Source organism: Apostichopus japonicus, chromosome 19, assembly GCF_037975245.1.
Source record: "Apostichopus japonicus isolate 1M-3 chromosome 19, ASM3797524v1, whole genome shotgun sequence".
Lineage (NCBI taxonomy): Eukaryota > Metazoa > Echinodermata > Holothuroidea > Aspidochirotida > Stichopodidae > Apostichopus > Apostichopus japonicus.
In genome coordinates this window covers 15,834,178-15,853,814 of record NC_092579.1, presented here as the reverse complement: position 1 = coordinate 15,853,814, position 19,637 = coordinate 15,834,178, and the positions used below count along the sequence as shown (strand labels likewise).

Below are 19,637 nucleotides of genomic sequence, written 5' to 3'. Positions count from 1 at the left end.
TATATATATAATATAAAATAATAATAATAATAAATACCATATATTAAAGTGCTGTTATCATGAAATAAAACATGCTCAAGAGCATTGTACAAAAGAACCAATACCTGGAATAAACATGGGGGGAGTTGATATTGTGTCCCCCACCATGCAGAAAGTGAGTGGACGTGTCCCCATGTGCCCGCATGATTGTGAGTATTGTGTGTGTGTGGGTATATACGTGTGTGTAAACCACTTTCCCATATTATGAATTTGTCGTTTAGTCTAGCTATTGTTCCAAATAATTTAAAAATTGCTCGTGTTATGCCAATTTTAATCAGGTGAATCCTCTTACAGTAGAGAAGGATAGGCCTATTTCCATTTTACCAAGTATATGAATCTAAAATATCCGACAGAGTAGCCTTTAATAGGCTTTATAACTTCTTAGACAACACTAATATCTTATATCATTATCAATTTAGTTTCTTACCATTCGGTCGACGGCAGGTGCACGCACTCATACATTTTACTAATCAGATAACTGCAGGTTTTGAAAAGAGGGAGTTTGTTTCAGGCACATTGTTGACCTTTCGAAGGCATTTATACCTTTGATCATATCGCATTCTATTTCAAAAACTATCTCATTACAGTATGCGTGGTATTCCCTTGAAATGGTTCACAACTTATTTATCTGAACATATACTCAATTTGACTTACTCCATAATACAAAGTCTGATCTCTCTCCCATATCATGTGGCCCCCACAAGGTTCCACCCGTGGACCACTATTATTTAATATTTAAATTAATGATCTCACTTATGTTAGCACTAATACCACGAATACGCAACTTGCCTCTGAATAACAAGAAAGCAGTCAAGATCGAGATGGCAGCATACCGCATCTTCACCGACGTTTATCCACCAACGGGCCCTTTTCCCAACGCCTGAGCCGTAGCTCCCCAGTGACGTCCGCCTAACATTCGTATCCTTTCATCGCTCCGACACATCAATAGGACACCGGGAAACCAGCGATCACGCATCGCCTCCCCAAACCATGCTACTTTCCTCCAATCACGTTCAGCACTGTCTTCCGAACCGGCCTTCGAAGTATATATTTCATACTCTCAAAATATTTCGCTCTCAAAACATATGAGTCTTATTTTTCCTGCCCCGGGGTTTCGCTCCTGGCTCGCTGAAGGGCCTAATGGCGGGAACGTCATTTTACAAGACACATCGTATCGTAAAATTGTAATATTCCACCAAAATGTGCTACGTGAACATCAGCATTATTTCAAATAAATTACAATTAATGTAGTTCCCATGTGTACTACTGTGTGTGAGAGTGTATAATATGGTGTATTTGTCCCACATGGCCTACCACAAGCGTCAGCATTCTGCTTTAGTAGCAAGCCGAATGGTAAGCGTAATGTTGGTAAGTCACCTTGCCCACAATAAGTCTACTTTAATCAACGAAGACCACTTTCTGCATTGTAACGACACCTTTGAGGAATATTGAAAAGATGGAAATGTGACGATCATCAGAAGACTTTTCACTGGTGACACAACGAGCTTGTCCCTTTTTTCATGCAACAAGGACATGGGATATTTTTCATCAATGTAGGACTCTAAGTCTAAGCTTAGTTCACTTTAGTATCGCTTAACTGGTACTCCTAATATAGTGAAGTGAGGAAGAAAAGTTGAGCCTAATTTATGCATTCCGTTACTGCCAAATAGATCATTTTGATCAAAAGAAAGAATTATGCAGTTCCTAACCTACCCATGATTTTCAAATCTTTGCAGCATTTTTTAGGATATTTGATTACCTGTTATCAGCGTTTACAATTTTGTCCTGTAAAAATATATGACTTTAAGTCAGCTGTATTTTGTTTTCTCATTCATACAGTTTCATGTTGACCAAGTTCTGGCAAAACTAACACTGCTTCCCAATCTCAACTGTAAGAGGTATGGCAGCATATAAAAACTTTAAATTCCAGGCATCTTCGACAGAAGACACTAACAGAGAGGATGTAGAAGTTCTTATTCCAGAGGTGATTAATTGTGGATAAAGTAATATCCACATTGCTATGTCCAATTCTGGACATAAAATCAAATAATTCAATTCAATTTGATGCAATTCAGTCATGTGATATCTTTATTTGAGAACTCTTGATCATATATTTGTGGCCCATCCACAGTGTTATTGTTAATCATAATAATAATGGTGGAAAAAGGTAAATATTGCCAGATACTTATTTGTACAAGTGATGAGATCTTTTACATATTAAACATACAGTTATTCAAATTTTTAGTGAGTGCAGCACCCACTGACCCATTATTAAGTAGAATTAAAACTCTAAGTATATTGACAACTGAAAAGTGACTGGGAAATCATAAACAGTGATTAAGAGCAAAGCAATTTTTTGTGGACTACAACTTAATTCAATCCAGTGACCTTATGGTCACAAGCTCTTGCTCTTTGCCAAGTGATTCATCCAGCCCTTAGTTGGTGGCAAAGCCCTATGTGACCATATATTTGCTGGTGCAGCAGTCAGAAGCCACAGGACCTTGCGCACCCTGTAACCAGGGATCACGCCTCAGTTTAAGTTTGACACGATTCAGAAAGTGACAGGAAAGGGATTCAAGAAAAACTTCAGCTTTTCATGTACAAATTATTATAAGTGAATGAACAACAGATAACTGACTGGGAAATTATGATTGACTGGTGCCCTCACTTCTAGCCAAAGATTTTCTTTACTCTTTTTGATAGAATTATTACTACATAGATTTAGAAAGGCCTGGTACATCTATACATGGTACTTTACAGAATTTGGTTGATATCGACTATTTTTTAATTTTCCACCATTCTATAGGTTTTAGATCCTTCATACGGGATGTATGTCTGGCCCTGTGCAGCAGTTCTTGCCCAATTTATCTGGTTTCATCAAGATGATGTGGATTCCAAGCAAGTTTTAGAGGTTGGTTTGTTGTTTTCTTATAATGTTATGTTTACACTCCTTCTAACTGTAAACAGAGCGATTCCTTATTGATTCCAAGAGCTTGGTCAGGCTCAGAGGACCCTTACGTCACCGGGTGTTGTTTTGAAGTCTTCCTTTTTTTCTTTAGTATGTTATGGAAAGGAGAATACGTACAAGCTAGTCAAGTACAGGATATCAATTTGTGTTGAATCTGAGGAACTGATCTAATGGTCTGTGTTTCAGACTAAGTAATTCAGCCACTTTTATTGATCAGCCTCAGATGTTTTGAAAGGGATCATTTCTAAAAAATTAAAAGTGGTTACAAAATTCAGCCTGGACTAACAGCAGAGTCTTTTTAACAGTCTACAACATATTAAAATTAAGTTTGTGCCCGTTATCATCAACTTTATTTCAGAGTAAGAACAATTGCCTCTGCTTTCTGGTAGATCGGAGCTGGCACCAGTCTTCCAGGTATTGTGGCTGCAAAACTTGGAGCATCTGTCACGCTGACCGATGACATCCGTCAACCGAAGTGCTTAGACAATTGCAGAAAGAGTTGTGAGGCAAATAATATAGAAACTGTCAATACTTTGGCTATTTCTTGGGGTATCTTTACCCCGTCAATGGTCACCTTACCCCCACAAGATATTCTCTTGGCATCAGATTGCTTCTATGACAGCAAAGGTAAGGTAATTTTCCTTTGTGATCAATCTTTATAATAATATGAATCCCTTTTTTTATTCTGTTAAAACCGATTCTAGTGGTCGATATTGATTGCTTAAATGACAAATTACGTGCCATAGTTTGCATCTTCAGGTCAAACCCTCATCTGCATAGCATTCTGTTTGGCAAAGATATGAATTTGTCAAATTTGTTGATATTTTTAGCTCATACCAGCATGCTGGTGTGAGCTATTGTTACAGTGCGGCGTCTATCACTCTATCCGTCAACAATTGGTAAAACGGCTCCCACTCGCACAGTGTTTGATGGAATTTCATGAAACTTGGACAAGGACCATTGGGTATAGGGCCATCAGAGATGGTCCAAAATTTGGGGTCAAAGGTCACCGGTGGGCCGTAATGGGCCATTTTGTGGAAATACGCAAAATGCTTCTTCTCCTACAGATTCCATGGTACAATGTTGAGGGTTTGTCACGATAGTACTATGATAGTTTTACCTTCAGGGTGTTCATGAATTTGAGATCAAAGATCAACTAGGGGTCTTTTGTGGCCCGGGCCCCGGCCCTGGCCCTATATTTTCAAATTGCTCCTGTTCGTACAGTGTATGGCCAATTATAATGAAACTTGGTCACAATGTTCCTCGGGATGAGAGTTACGAGGGGTGTTCGGAAAATTGAGGTCAAATGTCATTTAGGGGGTCATCGGGGGTCATTCTTTGTAATATTTTCAAATATCTCAATCTCCTCAAGATTTTGATGGATCATATTCAAAGTTCAACTGATGATTGTTGGATTGTGTATGAATAAGGTGATGCCTAAAAATTTTTGGTCAAAAGTTAATTAATTACAATTAATCCCCATTGTTTAAAAAAAATCTGAGCCTTCACTTTTTGCCAAAGCTCCTTTAATTTGTCTCCCAGTCACTGCAGTGTTTGTTTACATTTGTGGTTAAGCTCTGCAGAGGCTGTTAGTGGAAATAAAGCAGGACTGGGAGTTGTTATTAACTGTTGAACTGTAAGCATGAGAGCCCTATAGCCAATCAGCACTTGCCGATTCTTAGAAGTCTTTGAGCCTGAGGTATGTAGGCAGCTTGTGAAGTTATGTCTTGTAGGGAGTGCTTGTTATGTCTGCTCAGGTAGAGGGGAGAAAGTTTAATAGGGTAGGTGAGTGGTATTGTTTGAGAGAGTGGGTAAGACAGGATTTAAAGGGGAAAATAGGAATTATAGGAATTATTCTGCTAACCGAGAGGGGGGGGGGGGTTATCCCTCATGGGCCCAAAATTGGTGGAATCTGAAAAAAATTTGGTGGGCCATAAAGTTTTGTGGGCCCTACATTTTTAAGCTCGAAAAGATATGAGCTTCTGCACCATTGGTGCTCTAGTTGTTGGTATGCAACTGGCAACAACAGAGTGAATGATGTCATCACACCAATTGAGCTGGAAAAGTATATATATATATATATATATAGTATATATATATATATATATATATATATATATATGAATCGCATTTCGAGAATAAATCAACAAGAATTTAATTACAGGAAAGTATAGCTTTTGAAGAACATGTGCACTGATGAAATCACAAACCACCTACTGTGGTCCTCTTCCTGGAGTAAAGAAAGGTTTAAGCCATTCAAAATAGGTAACATTCAATCAACTATATCTTAAGGTAGGGACAAGATATTGAGATGGGATTTTCATATAACAGTGTGGAAGATTTTCTCTTCAATGTAAAGATTTAAAATGTCTGCCAAAAGAATGTCTCTGTAAGAGAAGCATACCCAGAAACTTGTTAAAGAAAGAATAATGCGCTGTCAACAAAAATAGTGATGTGTACAGAATCTCTCCTCCCCGCTACTTTCCCTTCCCTTCTCCCTCATTCCCCAGCCACTCTCTGTATCCAGCCATCTCACAGCTATGTCCATTTATCCAAGCTTTTCATTTGTTGACAGATTTTGAGGATGTCATAGCAACCATAAAATTCTTTATGGAAAAGAACAACAGCTGTGAATGCTGGGTGACATACCAACAGAGAAGGTGTGTCTGCTAAAATATTTAATGAATGTTTCACCATTTTGCAACCATTCCATGAACTTCCTTTTAGATTTGGGAGAAGGAAATACATCTGTTAAATTAATAAATACACAAAATTCCTGTTTTGGGAGTAAAGAGTTCATAATTTCACTAATGAGGATCAAACAATTGGTTGTAAACAGATATATGTTGCCACAAGGTTTTTGATAATACAAATTCAATGATTTGTTGCATGCCAAGTAGGGATCGAATGATGAAAATCATGACAGAAAAAACAATTGATTTGATGTGCTTTAGATCAGTGATTTGTATACAACGGGGGGAAAACTATTAATGATGAATTTCTACGTGCAAAGCACCGAAATTCTCACTTCTCAAGGTGAGGGGAAGAAAGTATATACTTCAAAACTATCAAACTAACTAGATAATGGTCACAAGATAGCATGGACTATTTCAGTTCGAAATTACGCTTCTTAGAAGTCTTTAAAACCAAATCATATGATCAAAGGGCAATTACCAGAGGTGACCGTCACCTTTTTTATACTACGGAGAGTCGGAAGCTAAGATGTGGAGCTGCTCAGAGGTGGTGTTCAGGGGCGGTTGCCCCCTTGGCAATCCCACCGATGATACAACGACATAAATCTGTAATTACATGGGTTGTCATAGTAACTCAAAACAACAACACAACTCTAATTTGAGTTGTAAGATATTACAGTTAGTGTTACCACTCCAAAATCCTGTAATCTTTATTTATTTTGATGTAAATACATTTTTTTTCATATTTAGTGCTGATCGTAGCATCGAATACCTTCTACAGAAGTGGAATCTGTCCTGCTGTCATCATCCCTTAAGAACATTTAATGCTGACACACCATGCATAGGAGGATCAGGGTTACCTGGCAACCACTCAATTGAAATGTTAGTCATAACCAATTCTGAAAGAGCACCACCAGTATGAACATGGAGATAGAGGGTATTTTTCATCCATTGTTAAAAGATATACATGGTGAGTATGAATATTGAAAGGCTGCTTATAACAGCCTAGCTAGGAATGATCCTAGCTTTAAGAAGAAAACAGCTGATTATTATGCTTGTAAGTTCTTCCCTTAAACTTTACATCGCCATTTTAGTTTTTCAGACAAAATGTACATGGTAATTTTATCGTACAAGCTCACACAACCTTATGTCTGTGTGAGGAAAGTTATTTTTAATAAAGCAACAAAACAAGCCGGATAAGTAGTCAGTTTTATTTAAAAAAAAAAGATGACCTCCCTTGGCCTGCTTTGAGGAAAACTGGTTGGCAATAAAACCCAAAATACAAAGACTTGTGTTTCAGTGATTCATGGGAAGTCTGTTTTGGCGCCTGTTAATTCTCACTCCATTCATATGATAATTTATTTTTATTATGATTATTATTTTTCAAGCATTTTGGCCCCACCTCCTCCACCTCCACCTACACTCATGTGTACACAAACAGCATTTATTACCCTTGAATGATTCAGAGTTGGCTTCTTTGCAGAGTGCTTAAATATCATATTACTGTTCCAAAGAAAGATGATCTCCTTAGAAAGATATGACTCATAGTCAGGAAATCAGTGACACTGGTTTGTTGACTCAAATGATTAATCATTAGATGCAAGGCTGTACAATTTTCATCAATTTCTGTAAGGGGCATTTCATGTCCTGTGTTCTGATATTCCATATCTATATTTTGAAGAATGCCCTTAATTTGTGTTGTTTAAACTGTACTGAAATTTGACAGTGTTAACTCAGTGTCATTGTGGTACAGGGTCCATATCAATCATGATGCTAACCAACTAAAAAATTACTTGTGAATCCTCAGACCAGATCTCGAAATAGATAATTTAAACAGAATCTGTTAAATGAAATGGAAGTAAATGATCAAGGCAAATGAATATATAAATATTTGAAATTGAAATTGTAATGAGTTGGAAAATCCAGAATACTTAAAAATCCAGAGTACTTACAAAAATGTGCTGTTTTTTTTTTTTTTTTGGGGGGGGGGGAATAATAATGGCAACATCAATTCACAGGCACATTAGCCTGTTTAAAAAGCAGTAGCCAGTTTAATATTATTGTGCAGCTGAACACATGCAAGTTAACCGTAAACAGAAACTGAATACTACAAAAATTAATCAGTTCTGAGGGTGCAAATGCTGTTGCTGTTTATTCTATTTTCAGACTGATGTTTTCAACGTTCAGAGTACTCTGCGGTTAGGGTAACTTGTTATTGCTCAAGCTATAAAATCCCCTAGAATATGTAACACAGGGAAATCCCCTATCAGTAAAGTAATCAATACCGTTTGCCCTTTGTGTGCTTGCATATTCATGACATGCATTACATATTCATGACATCATAACATCTGTTGTCATTGTCCATATTGTTATCAACAATGTTACTTCAAGTAGCATAATTTTGCATTTGACCTCAATCTTACCACAAAGTCACCAAATATATTTAATTTTGTTTGTTTGGACTATGTGATTGCAGCATATCAAGCTAAGATACCCAGCAGTCTTTGCTTTTAATTCCATTAACTGTTATATTAATTATATAAATAAAACTTGGTAGGATTTGGGTAAAAATTTAAGACAAAATGGGAAAAAAAATGGAAAAAAAAACCTTACTCCAAGAATACCAACTAAGAAATAACTTTTGTTGGAGTTTCTATAAGACGTTTGGTGGTCTCTTAATATAACATTTTTACAATGATAGCAGATTTGTGAGTGATGAAGATTATTTCATTAATAAATTACTGTAGCCCCGCACGGAAGACACTGACTGACCAGGATATTAAGTAATGCCATGTTAGCCTCAAGAGGAGCATCCTTTCTGATATTTTTTAACCATTTTCTTAAAGTTTATAATTATCTTGAAAAACTAGAAATTAGTCAAGAGAAAGCTGACCTATGCCATTTATGTTATTTTTTTTAAATATTTGTAGAGTCACAAGCTGTGGCTTTTACATAAGAATAGATGTTCAATTGTTTGTGCCATATTTACATACCTTTTGTGCATACAATAGTTGTTCATAATACCAATATATATATTCCCAAAATTCTGTTTACCATTTATACTCATTAGTGTATGAAAAGTAGGCCTACGCTGCTCCGACTTAACTGTAATATCGAGCTGGAAAATCCCAATTAGCTTATCTGGTCTGTATTAAGCTCACCTGACATTAGAAAACAGTTGTGTTTACTTAATCTCAGTGTACATATACATATTTACTGTTATTGTTATTCATAATCATTGATTAGCTAATCTGATCCATATATATACGTGTGGAAGATAAATTGACTTTGGGTTAAAAATAACACTCTGATGGTAACGGAAATATCCCTAAATTAAAATTCCATCATTCTCTGTTGAAAAAAAGGTTTCTGGAAACACCCCTTTTCACAGTATATATACATATGGTGCTCAACACTCTGCCCAAACATCATTTGGTTAAACTGAACTCGTCAATAGAGGAACGATCTTGCAGAAACGCACGATTTACACAATCATTTAGTGAACTTGCTAAAACGATGGACAGCGGCCAGGTAATTTAAATAATATTTTCGCTTCTTAATTACACTAGTTCTCTCCGTCATTTATATCTTTTGTTGGGAATAATTCTGTTAGCATTTTCTTTTATGTAAAATGTAGTCTGTAAGTTTCAGAAAATTTCAGTTGCTTATTTGACCTTTTTTTTTTTTTAATCAGTCAGAAAATGTTCTTTCACCTTTTGATAATGACCCAAGCTTAATTGGCATTCATGCATGAACTTTAGCAAAACTTACAGTTTTTGTTTTATGCATTGTAATCAGTTTGTTTGAAAGACAAAAAATATCACCGTACCTAACAGAATTTTCAAGACAAGTTGTTCTTAATGACTCTACAATCAAACTTCTGATCGGTATCGGGATTAAGACAGGGCTCCATTTTGGGGTTTGGTTTGTAATTTTTTACCCAAACCCTACCCGACTTTTCTCCCCTCGTCCTTTACATTTCAGTCTTTCTTTTAACGAATCAGGCTTGCTAGTAATTTTTATTGGATGCTAATTAACAATTCAAGAGAGCATCTGATATTGTGGAGGATGGGAGAATGATGACTTGTGCTTTTGATTCGATACTGATTTGAAGATTTGAAGAAGGGGAAACAGTTTTTATTCCTTAATTTCAGACGAGATATGATTAGTTCTTTATGTGCCATCAGATCAGATAGAATGAAGAAGAACATTTACCTTAAAGCCTTTATTTGTTGGTTGTGGTGATGGGGTGTGTGTGGAGGGGGGAGGGGGTTTGGTGGGGGTGTTGGATAATTGTCAATGGGTGGGTCCCTGAAATCACAAGGATTTGAATCCCTTAGTCTAATGCTTTCATATCTCTTGTATCTTGAAAGATAAGCAGATGTTATTTCCAATTTACCATTCTGAATTTACCCTTTAGCTGTTCCATATTACAGCAAGTCTGCTGAGTTCTGTGACAGATTATTAACTCTGTTTCAAAGCTAAACAAAGAATTTTGTGTCCCACAAATTTATAGTAAAATTTTATTGTTCATTCCCAAATTTTGGAATATTATGTCTGGTGGAATTTTTGGTGGACCAGACTAACAGATTGGTCATTCAGAGATTTGTGCATTTAAATAATAATTATAATTTATTCTTATATAGCACTTTACATCGAAGAATGATCTCAAAGCACTTCACAAAATCGCAAAAATATTGCACTTCACAAAATCGCAAAAAATATTACAACTTAAAATTATTACAGATTATTGTCGAGTTCGATGAAATATATATAGCTGAAAAGGTACGGTACTTTAAAAATCCTAAATAACATCCAGTGTTTAAGTATGAATTTAACTCTTGGAAGGAATATTTGATCAGCAAATATTTCATCTAGATTTTGTCATCTGGGGATAACTTAACACTCGCAACTTCCAGGTACACTGTGTTTGGTATCGGAACCCCAAACAATGGATCTTATCTTAACAGCACATAACAATTGTTGCTATAAGCTGGGTGATCTAGCACTGCTATGAATGCCTACTACTATTATGTGGGATTAAGCATGTTACCAACAGCAAGGGAAATAAAAGAACAAACTTGATCCCTGGTCAATTTCAACACTGAGTGTGATGTCTGATCCCCCCTTGATCCTAATCTGGTATGAGGATCAGACTGCTGGTTCCAATCCTTGTTTATCACTTCAAGCATCAATCTCCCTTCCCATCTTCCCCCCTATCCTCCCCCAGAGTGGTGCTATTAATCATAATTTTTTTTGCAGAGTTTGTTTGGTGCCTTTAGTCTTCTTTGTTTATACACTGTATACATTTTTTATTAACTTTTTGACAATAACTTCTCTCATTCTATTTCCCAAACAAAAAAACCCAGAAAAGACGCTTTGGAGACTTTCAGTGTGGAGACTGTAACAAATCCTGGGAGAGTGCATTCAGCTGGGAAGGAAAGTATCAAGAGTGCAAGAGATGTGGTGCCAGAGTATATCCTCACAATCTGGTAAATAACAAGTCAACATTTATCACCTATAGCAAAGTTTTGTTTGCCTGAATATTTATCAAGTGAAGACAAGGACAGATGTCTAAGAATAATGCCAAATCATGGGAAGTGATATCCTTGTAAATATGAGTGGACATAGGTTTGGAGAGAAGGAGGGAGGTAGGGAGGGGGCAGGGAAGGGGGTAGGTTGTTCTATGAAGAACAAACATTGGAGCCTGCTTAGCATATCAGCACAATCTGGTAAATAACATGTCAACATTTATCACCTATTGCAAAGTTTTGTTGCAAGAATATTTATCAAATAGAGACAAGGACAGATGCCTATCAAAGAACAGTGCCAATTCGTGGGAAGTCATTTCTTGTAAATATGAGTGGACAAAGGTTTGGACTCAAACTTTGGAGGGAAGGAGGAGGGGGGGGGGGGTGTAGGGTTAGGTTCTGGGGCGTCTTTACTAATGACATTGTTCAAATAATCCCAGTCAGACCAGGGGATCCATGTGAGGAATATCTGTCTTTGCTTATTATTTTGATGTATACTTTATTCAGTTCACTCATTCAAAGATGGGGCAATAACTCAATCTGATAAATATCTATACTCTATCTTTTCACAACACATTGAACATTTTCTTTACAGAGACCCCTGGAATACAGTGGCGTAGATCGTAATCCCAATGCCCCGCACCCTCAAGAGTTGTGTGAAATGTGCAAGGAGCTGGGCAGCTGCAACAGTGGCTACTACTAGCTACCAAAAGGGATATATGATATGGGCAGGAAGTTGTGCGTTAAAAGCTTATTCAATAGCTTGCCTTAAGCAGCTGTTTATTATACTACTAAAAAAAGTGCCTATGAACAGCCAAATATAATTGATATGTATATACACACAGTCACACAGTAATGAGGACAAGGGACAAGATTTGATCAAGAAGTTTCATATCAAGATTAAATATTAAAGGTTTGATTGATTTTGTGATGTCTGCTAAAGGAGCGCTAGCAATTTCGATACAAGATATTCATGGGTGTTGGAGATTAATTTTATATTTACTTTAAGGTCAGCAATATTGTGGAGTGTTAGCTCAGTGGTTAACGCCAGCGCCTTCCAATCAAAACGTCCCCGATTAAATTGCTTCTGCAGATAAGTGCTTTAGTCTGTATTGGTCGGTGTTCATAATGCTATAAGAGAGGGGGGATCCGGCCAATGGGTGGGCATAGGCTTAGAGACTGGTGGTTCGTCGGGATATTATTTCTTAGTTTTCTTTGAAACCGAAAGTGTATTTTAGGGCTTGGAAGGGGGAAGACATCCTCTGGGGTTTAGGTTAAGCATTTCTAAGAATTACCACCTGGTCAGACTGTTAAAGGTTGTAGGAACATTAGTATGTGGAGCCATGCCATGTCAGTTTATTCATCAAATTGCAAAACTGAAAATTGTAGAGACTGATCGGTGCGATGAAATCAGCAACTCTCTGGATTGCCCTCTTGATAACTTACAGTGAATAATGTAATTGATGGAAATAATTTGATCTAGTACAAGAAAAATGGATTATCCACTCATTCTCTAATGACATGAGTGAACAACAGCTAGTGCAGAGCATTGTTATTAACTGATTTATGAACTTTAATGATTTTTTTTATGCATTAGTGGAAAATGTGTTTTTTGTTTTGTTTTTTGTTTTAAACTTGTGATATGTATCACAGAGATGATAAAAAATCAATACAAATAAAATTATGTTGCTTTCAGTGAGGTTTCTATTACTGCGATGAAATAAATCAGCTTGCTCTAAAGGTTTACAAATATTATACTGATTTGTTCTATTTATTTGACGAAATGCAAAAGACGTTTTATGAAGTTATTTCTCCAGACATAACAAAATGAGCACATTTGCAATCTGGAGGGCAATCTCCAACACAATTAGATGGAAAAACTATTGCACTTATTTTCGCATAAACTATGCTACATCTCTTGAATTTGTGCTTCCCCTGATTAGAGATGAACCCTGCTCCGTCAAAACAGAAGAAGGCCATTTAACCTGCATTAAGCTGTACGTTATTTCGTCTTGGGCTATTTATATACCCAGTGCACTGATCCACCCCCCCCCCAATTTGTGCCACGTCTATGTGTACCAACTTTACAAGTTACACGACACGTGTTAGATTGTTGCTCCCCCACCCCCCCCCCCCTCCAACCCAGAAGTCCTTGCTACAGGCCTGTTATACTATATCACTACATGCACACTGATGGTATCTTAGTTTTCCCCTTTTATAATGAATCGTCAAATATCACGGTATAGATGATGTCATGTGAATTTCTTAAAAATGATTACATCATGTTGAAGGTGACATTTTACTATATATAAGGAGTGTCATATACAATTTATCAACTATGCGCAAACCAGAACTGTAAAACATATTGCTACGGTAGCTTATAAGGAAATCGGAAAGAAAATTCTCGACCCTTGTCTCATATGGTTTCCCTTTTTTTTTATCTCAAACTTTTGACTTTTGATTTGAAAAATTTGACATTTTTATCTCAAATTTACGAGTTAACAGTCACAACTTTCAGATGGTGTCGAGGAATTTCATTTTTTACGATAAGCCACCGTAATCGCATACGTATACAGCTGGTTAACTGTTTTAAAGGATGTGCAATTAATGCATAGCAACTTGCATTTCTATCGACTTAGCCACGCTAGAAGTTATATCTTCCTCGTAGTAAAAAATATTTTCAAGTTAATACTGCCAAGTTTGAAACTGGATTGTTTTCCAAAGATAGTCTTCATGAGATTTTTGTAGGTACAGTTAATTTATATTGCTTAGCACAATATATAATATTGCACTGTATCAGGCTATATAAACCACACACCTAGCCTCAGGGCGGGATTTGAGTTGTGAAAGTGGGGGGGGGGGGCAAACCTGTCAGCAAGACTATCTAAGCGGAGCGCCACCATCGGTTGGCGCGGAGCGTACAAGAAATTTTTTGGCTTTACAAACCCTCCAGATGGCCGGAAACGGCACTTCCCGAGTGCTCTAAGCTGCATGTACCCCTCCTTGAAATATGGATCTCATGTCTTCAATTTGTATTTAGATAGTTAATTATTGTTTAAAAATTTGAAGAGGATTGATAGTAGAACATATGGTCACTATCTAAGCGGAGCGCCATCATCGGTTGGCAAGGAGCGTCGAAATTTTCGATGAAAGGTACCCTTAGATCGGTAAAATTAACACCCATATAGGCTTTAAATTGCATCTAAACAATTAATGAACGTGTGTAAATTTAGGGAGGGCGGATAGAAGAACTTATATGGTGATGAACAACTGAAGCTTATACGTCACTATTTAGGCGGTGCACCACCATCAGTTGGCGCGGCGCGTCGAAATTTAAGCAAAAAGGAAATCCTAGATCAGCAAAAATGACACCTCTGGTAACAATAAATCGCATCTAGACAGTTCTTTCCCTCTAAAATTATTAGTATATTGTGCATCTGGACCGATCAAGAATATGTTCAGCACCCACTTCAAAATTCTCCCCGCGGTCCCCACTTCTTGGAGCACTTGGCAAATATTGGGGCTGAGCATTCCTTTACTGCCCCCACTTTTTTATGGGGGATAAGTCCCTCAAGTCCACCGGTTCCGTCGCCACTGAAGCCGAGGAGGGGTGATTTCGAGCAGTAAAGAAATTACATCGGCATATGCCATTGCATATTGTTGAATGACACGGGGGAGGGGGGTGTCATGTGTCAGTGTATTGAATTTAATTATTGATATAACCAATATGCAAATCTGGCTTTCGTAAATCGTTTCTCTGGATTTAGTTATTCAACGCATTCAGTAGAGCAGCAAAGTTGAAAATCAATTCCTGAAGCTAGCACTGTAGCATATGCCGCGGATTCATCACATGCAGAATTGAATCACTAGTGTGTTAGCTCCAGGATTCGTAACCTGTGCTGCGAACCATGTGCTAGCTCCATCTCCAGTTATTCTGCATGCTACATGTTACGATCTTAAACACAAATTCGACTTAAGATTCGAAACAAATAGGCCTATTTGATAGAGCTGTTGTGGGGGAATAATTTCGATTAGGGTTGTGCACATTTGTCTGCAAAAACGACAAAAAAGTGAACTAAGATTTGGGAAAAAGTGGGGGGGGGGGGCAAATGCCCCCTCTTGCCCCCCCGTAATCCCGCCCATGCCTAGCCTATTCCTATCGGCCATTGTTGACTCCAACTTTGCCAATTAATTCCGGTGCAAACAGATAATATTCCAGGCAGATATTCGCAGTATGAGGTCAATAAAAGCTGTTTATATATATCATTGTCTAAAAGCCTAGATCCAAAGTAGGTCTCTCATTATAATGAAATGAAGTATATGCCCTTCGAAGATGAATATGCCACGTTTCTGCTTACTAATGATAAGAATGCAGTGTATAATTGTAGTTCCCGTATTGCTTTATCTGTATAGTTGCAAATAATAAGAAAGTTACAGGTCCAAATGTGCTTTTGTAATTTTCGACTAGTGTGCCCTTTTTTTTGTAAAGCACAATTCATCACTCGAGTCGCAAACAACTGCATGCATAGATTATCCAAGCTTTCATTTTTCCGTCGAATTTGAAAAAGCCTTCGATTCCATACATCGAGACAGCCTTTGGAACATCATGCGCCAGTATGGAATCCCCCAGAAACTGATCCATATGGTCAAGACCCTTTACTGAGTGGACTTCCAGTGCTCTGTCATCGATGAAAATGAAACAACAGACTGGTTCCCAGTGACGACGGGAGTGAAACAGGGCTGCTGCATGTCAGGTTTCCTCTTCCTAGTGGTAATTGATTGGGTCATGAGGAAAACTGTAGAGGGTGACAGGACTGGAATCCAATGGAACTTCACAACCATGCTGGAGGACCTCGACTTCGCAGATGATCTCGCCCTTCTATCCTCAACAATGAATCACCTTCAGCACAAGACAACCAAACTTGAAGACAATGCAGCCAAAGTTGGGCTTAAACTGAATGGCAAGAAATGCAAAGTCATGAAAGCCAACAGCAAGACTGATGACAAATTGAAGGTCAGAGTGAATGAAGTGGAAGAGGTAGAGAGCTTTACCTATCTTGGTGCAAGTGTTTCAAAGGACGGTGGAGGCATAGCAGATGTCAAGAAGAGAATAGCCTTGGCCAGCGCACAGATGAAGCGACTATCAAACATCTGGCAAGCCAGCGACATCAGCAGAAAAACAAAAGCCTCCCTTTTCATGAGCCTTGTCTTGTCAGTCCTACTTTACAGATGCGAGACTTGGAAACTGACGAAAGGAGAGGAAAAGAAACTTGACATCTTCCAGACCAAGTGTCTAAGGAGGATTTACAAGATCAGATGGCAACAGCACGTCTCAAATAAGACAGTTCTAGAGATGGCAGGGGCAGAGAAGATCAGCGAGGAGGTGAGGAGACGGAGATGGAAATGGATCGGCCATGTGCTGAAGACAAAAACGATGACTGTGCTGTGGCCCTCGGATGGACACCTGAAGGTAGAAGGAAAAGAGGCCACCCGAAAACCACGTGGCGAAGAATGGTGGAGGCGGAGCGGAACTGCGCAGGCTGGAACACACGGAACTCAGTACGCTACGCAGCTGCAAACCGAACCCAGTGGAAGAATGATGTCCGGGACTTGTGTGCCTTCTGGCACAGAGAGATTTAAGACTTGAGACTCTTTTCTCCGGATGTTGTTCTCAAAAGAAATATGGAAAATTGTTAACTTGGATTTTTAAAAAATGACTCGTAAAAACATTTCGGTAAGTATCGTTGATTATTACTATACTTACGAATTGAACGGATACAACTATATGCAGTAAGAGGAAACCGTCTAGTTTACCATTTGTCGAAAATAATATTACCCCCAATATTATACAATAGACATGCAGGGAACTGTGTCCGTCAAGTCAAAGGGCTCCATAAACATGCTTCCAGGCTAGACATGAACCAACTTTCTATATTTGTGTCGTTCCTATTAATCTTGATATATTCAGTGATGACGGGGTTTTGGGCGAGGGGACAAAGGTATGGTCATTGAGCTCCCCAATGTGTGTTAATCCGGCTCTGACTACCAACTTCAACTGACCCTCCTTCCTTCTCCTCCTTCTCCTTCTCCCTATCCCTCTCCTTCCGCTCCTCCTCCTTCTCCTTCTCCTTCTCCTTCTCCTTCTCCTTCTCCTCCTCCTCCTTCTCCTTCTCCTTCTCCTTCTCCTTCTCCTTCTCCTTCTCCTTCTCCTTCTCCTTCTCCTTCTCCTTCTCCTCCTCCTTCTTTTTAATTGTATTTTTTATGATATACCACAACCTATACAACCATGAGAACAAATTCTTGCTTGAACTTTGCAAAGATGCCTTGATGGGTACAAGTCAACATTAATTAAATGATGTAATATGGAATGTATTTCAGTTGCGGAACAGACTAGTTTACTTCAATAAACGTGATGTAAGTCAACAGGCTTACTAAACTCCAACGGAGATTCTTTTTCATCTTGTCTTTATCTATCTATTCATTTTCGGCGCCATCTATTTATAAGACACCATTTGAAAAATTGGCTTCAGTTTTTATTGAACCACTGTTAAACTAGGATAGGCCTATCTCCCCAAAATGATCTAGAGTTTGCTTAACTGTCTACAGAATAATTGTTCATCACAATTATCTATATCATTTAAGCTACATATGATGGCTGGGTTTGTGTTTCCTTTTGAAGAGTTCTCTATTGTTTTTGTTGATGATGTTGTTGGTCAACACTTCTATAAGCTAATTCTTTTTGAAAAATCTTTAACTTCACTTTTCGGTGTAGATTATTGTAGACAGTACATTTGTTTGTAAGATATTTACAGTGTCAATTGTACTTCTTTAATATATAACCTTCCCTTGTGATTTTATTTATGAATACCTACTTATAATAGCGACTATATTGATGATAAAACTGCAGTTTTGGGTTGTAACTTTGTAGCCATATCAGATCGAACGATGGTTGTACAATATTATTATATCATTATGACACGCCTCATTATAAAATGAGAGGAATTTATGGTTACCAACATCATAGAAAGTCCAAAGCTTTTCATTGAATACAATTTTGCGGGAACTGACAGATACTTGGGACCGAGGCCCTAACACCCCTCCTTCATCGGTGACTACGCTACTGCTCTTGCTATCAAAATACGATTTAACACATTTGTCGAGATAAGCTGCTATGAAGTTCACATTTGATAAAGAGATAAATCCGAACTGAGCCAACAATCAGTTGATTAATTACTTGTTGTTGACTCATACTGAGGCAAATCAACTGTGATATCGTCCTATGGTACCTACCAAAGCTTGACGTCAATGTCAAATATGCGTTGAAATTCATTGTATTGCATGCATGGTAGCCTCCTTTGAAAGCTATGTAGACATAACATGTATGAAGTAACGTTTGTAATATATGAAATAGCGGATTAGAAGAGACAAATATCTCAACAATGCTAAGCAGCCACATTTGCATGAAAACCAACTGATGACCTTTAACCTAACCTACAAGTAAGGTAGCCATCCCAGTAACAATTTTTATTTTCCCCGGTTTTTATTTCGGTATTGCGATAAGGGGAGACCGCTTCAAAGTGGGCAAACCGTGAACTGCTCCTGGATATGAAACCCACCTTATAACTCTACCCGATCAGAGCTACCTCCAACATACGATATCTTATATGCTGGGTTATATTGATTCTGATGTCTTTATTCACTCGTCAATATAACACTAGTCTTGCAGAATTGAGAACAGTCAAGAGTTTCCATACTCCAGGCCTCTACAATCATATTCTGATAAATATCCGCCGGTGTCCGTATTACATGATGTGTGTGTTAAACAACATGACGACTCCATGTAATGACTAAGCATTATGTACTTAAAAACAGCTCATGTTTTTTTTTTTAACTCTCCTGATTACTGCTGTTAGTTCAATCAAAAATCAATAACATCCTTTTTCGGAAGCTGTTGTGCTCGACTCAATGACGCACAAATAACATTGTTCATAACATTGTGTACTGTAGAACGTTAGTGAGACAAAGGTTGCCTGTAACAAGGGTAACCATTGTTCATCGATTTACTTAGTGGGTCGTGCACCGCTAGATAACACATATTGCGCAATGGGGACTTTCCAACTAAAGAAATCTTGTTTATCACGGTATCAATTCAGTTGAGTAATATTTCACGTCTTCTTTTGATGTATCAAACCTGTATATCTCCGAGAACATGATTCCGTGGTCAAAACTGAAGTAACAATTATTTAAAAAAATAACAACGACATTGTTGTGTTCGAAAAGTACATTATATTTTACATTGCAGAACAGAGAAAGATACATAAATATAGGACAAAATACAGCATCGTTTTGCTTACTATGTTCTTACTTGCATCTTTAGTCAATGTTTCATGTAAAAAATTTACTCCA

The 19,637-nt window shown here is 37.8% G+C and overlaps 2 protein-coding genes across 12 annotated transcripts in view; one reads left to right on the top strand and one right to left on the bottom strand.

Moving 5' to 3' along the window:
• The first annotated feature begins 1,407 nt into the window (after positions 1-1,407).
• Positions 1,408-12,971, top strand: LOC139960505 (histone-arginine methyltransferase METTL23-like). Of its 11 annotated transcripts, none has more exons than XM_071958925.1 (10): positions 1,414-1,592; positions 1,879-2,023; positions 2,846-2,950; positions 3,397-3,634; positions 5,583-5,667; positions 6,451-6,670; positions 7,867-7,898; positions 9,066-9,231; positions 11,070-11,192; positions 11,827-12,971. In XM_071958925.1, the coding sequence occupies exons 2-6, from the start codon at positions 1,940-1,942 to the stop codon at positions 6,620-6,622; spliced, it is 684 nt and encodes a 227-aa protein (XP_071815026.1). In that variant the 5' UTR covers positions 1,414-1,592; positions 1,879-1,939; the 3' UTR covers positions 6,623-6,670; positions 7,867-7,898; positions 9,066-9,231; positions 11,070-11,192; positions 11,827-12,971. The 11 variants fall into 11 exon arrangements, with proteins under 11 accessions (XP_071815030.1, XP_071815026.1, XP_071815029.1 ...); XM_071958928.1 differs by having other exon boundaries at positions 7,867-7,904; positions 9,092-9,231; XM_071958924.1 differs by having other exon boundaries at positions 7,867-7,904.
• A 5,873-nt stretch (positions 12,972-18,844) lies between these two features.
• LOC139960560 (uncharacterized) overlaps positions 18,845-19,637 on the bottom strand; it is a 5,368-nt gene continuing 4,575 nt past the window's right edge. Inside the window, exon 4 of the mRNA XM_071959010.1 lies at positions 18,845-19,637. This exon is cut by the window's right edge and continues 706 nt beyond it. Within this exon, the coding sequence (XP_071815111.1) occupies positions 19,630-19,637 (8 nt within the window). The 3' untranslated portion in view covers positions 18,845-19,629.

Coding starts and splice junctions, on each gene's coding strand:
- LOC139960505 (XM_071958929.1), top strand. CDS start 1,940: ATGGCAGCATATAAAAACTTTAAATTCCAGGCATCTTCGACAGAAGAC. Junction 2,024..2,845: donor TAGAAGTTCTTATTCCAGAG/GTGATTAATTGT, acceptor ACCATTCTATAG/GTTTTAGATCCTTCATACGG. Junction 3,635..5,582: donor TTGCTTCTATGACAGCAAAG/GTAAGGTAATTT, acceptor ATTTGTTGACAG/ATTTTGAGGATGTCATAGCA.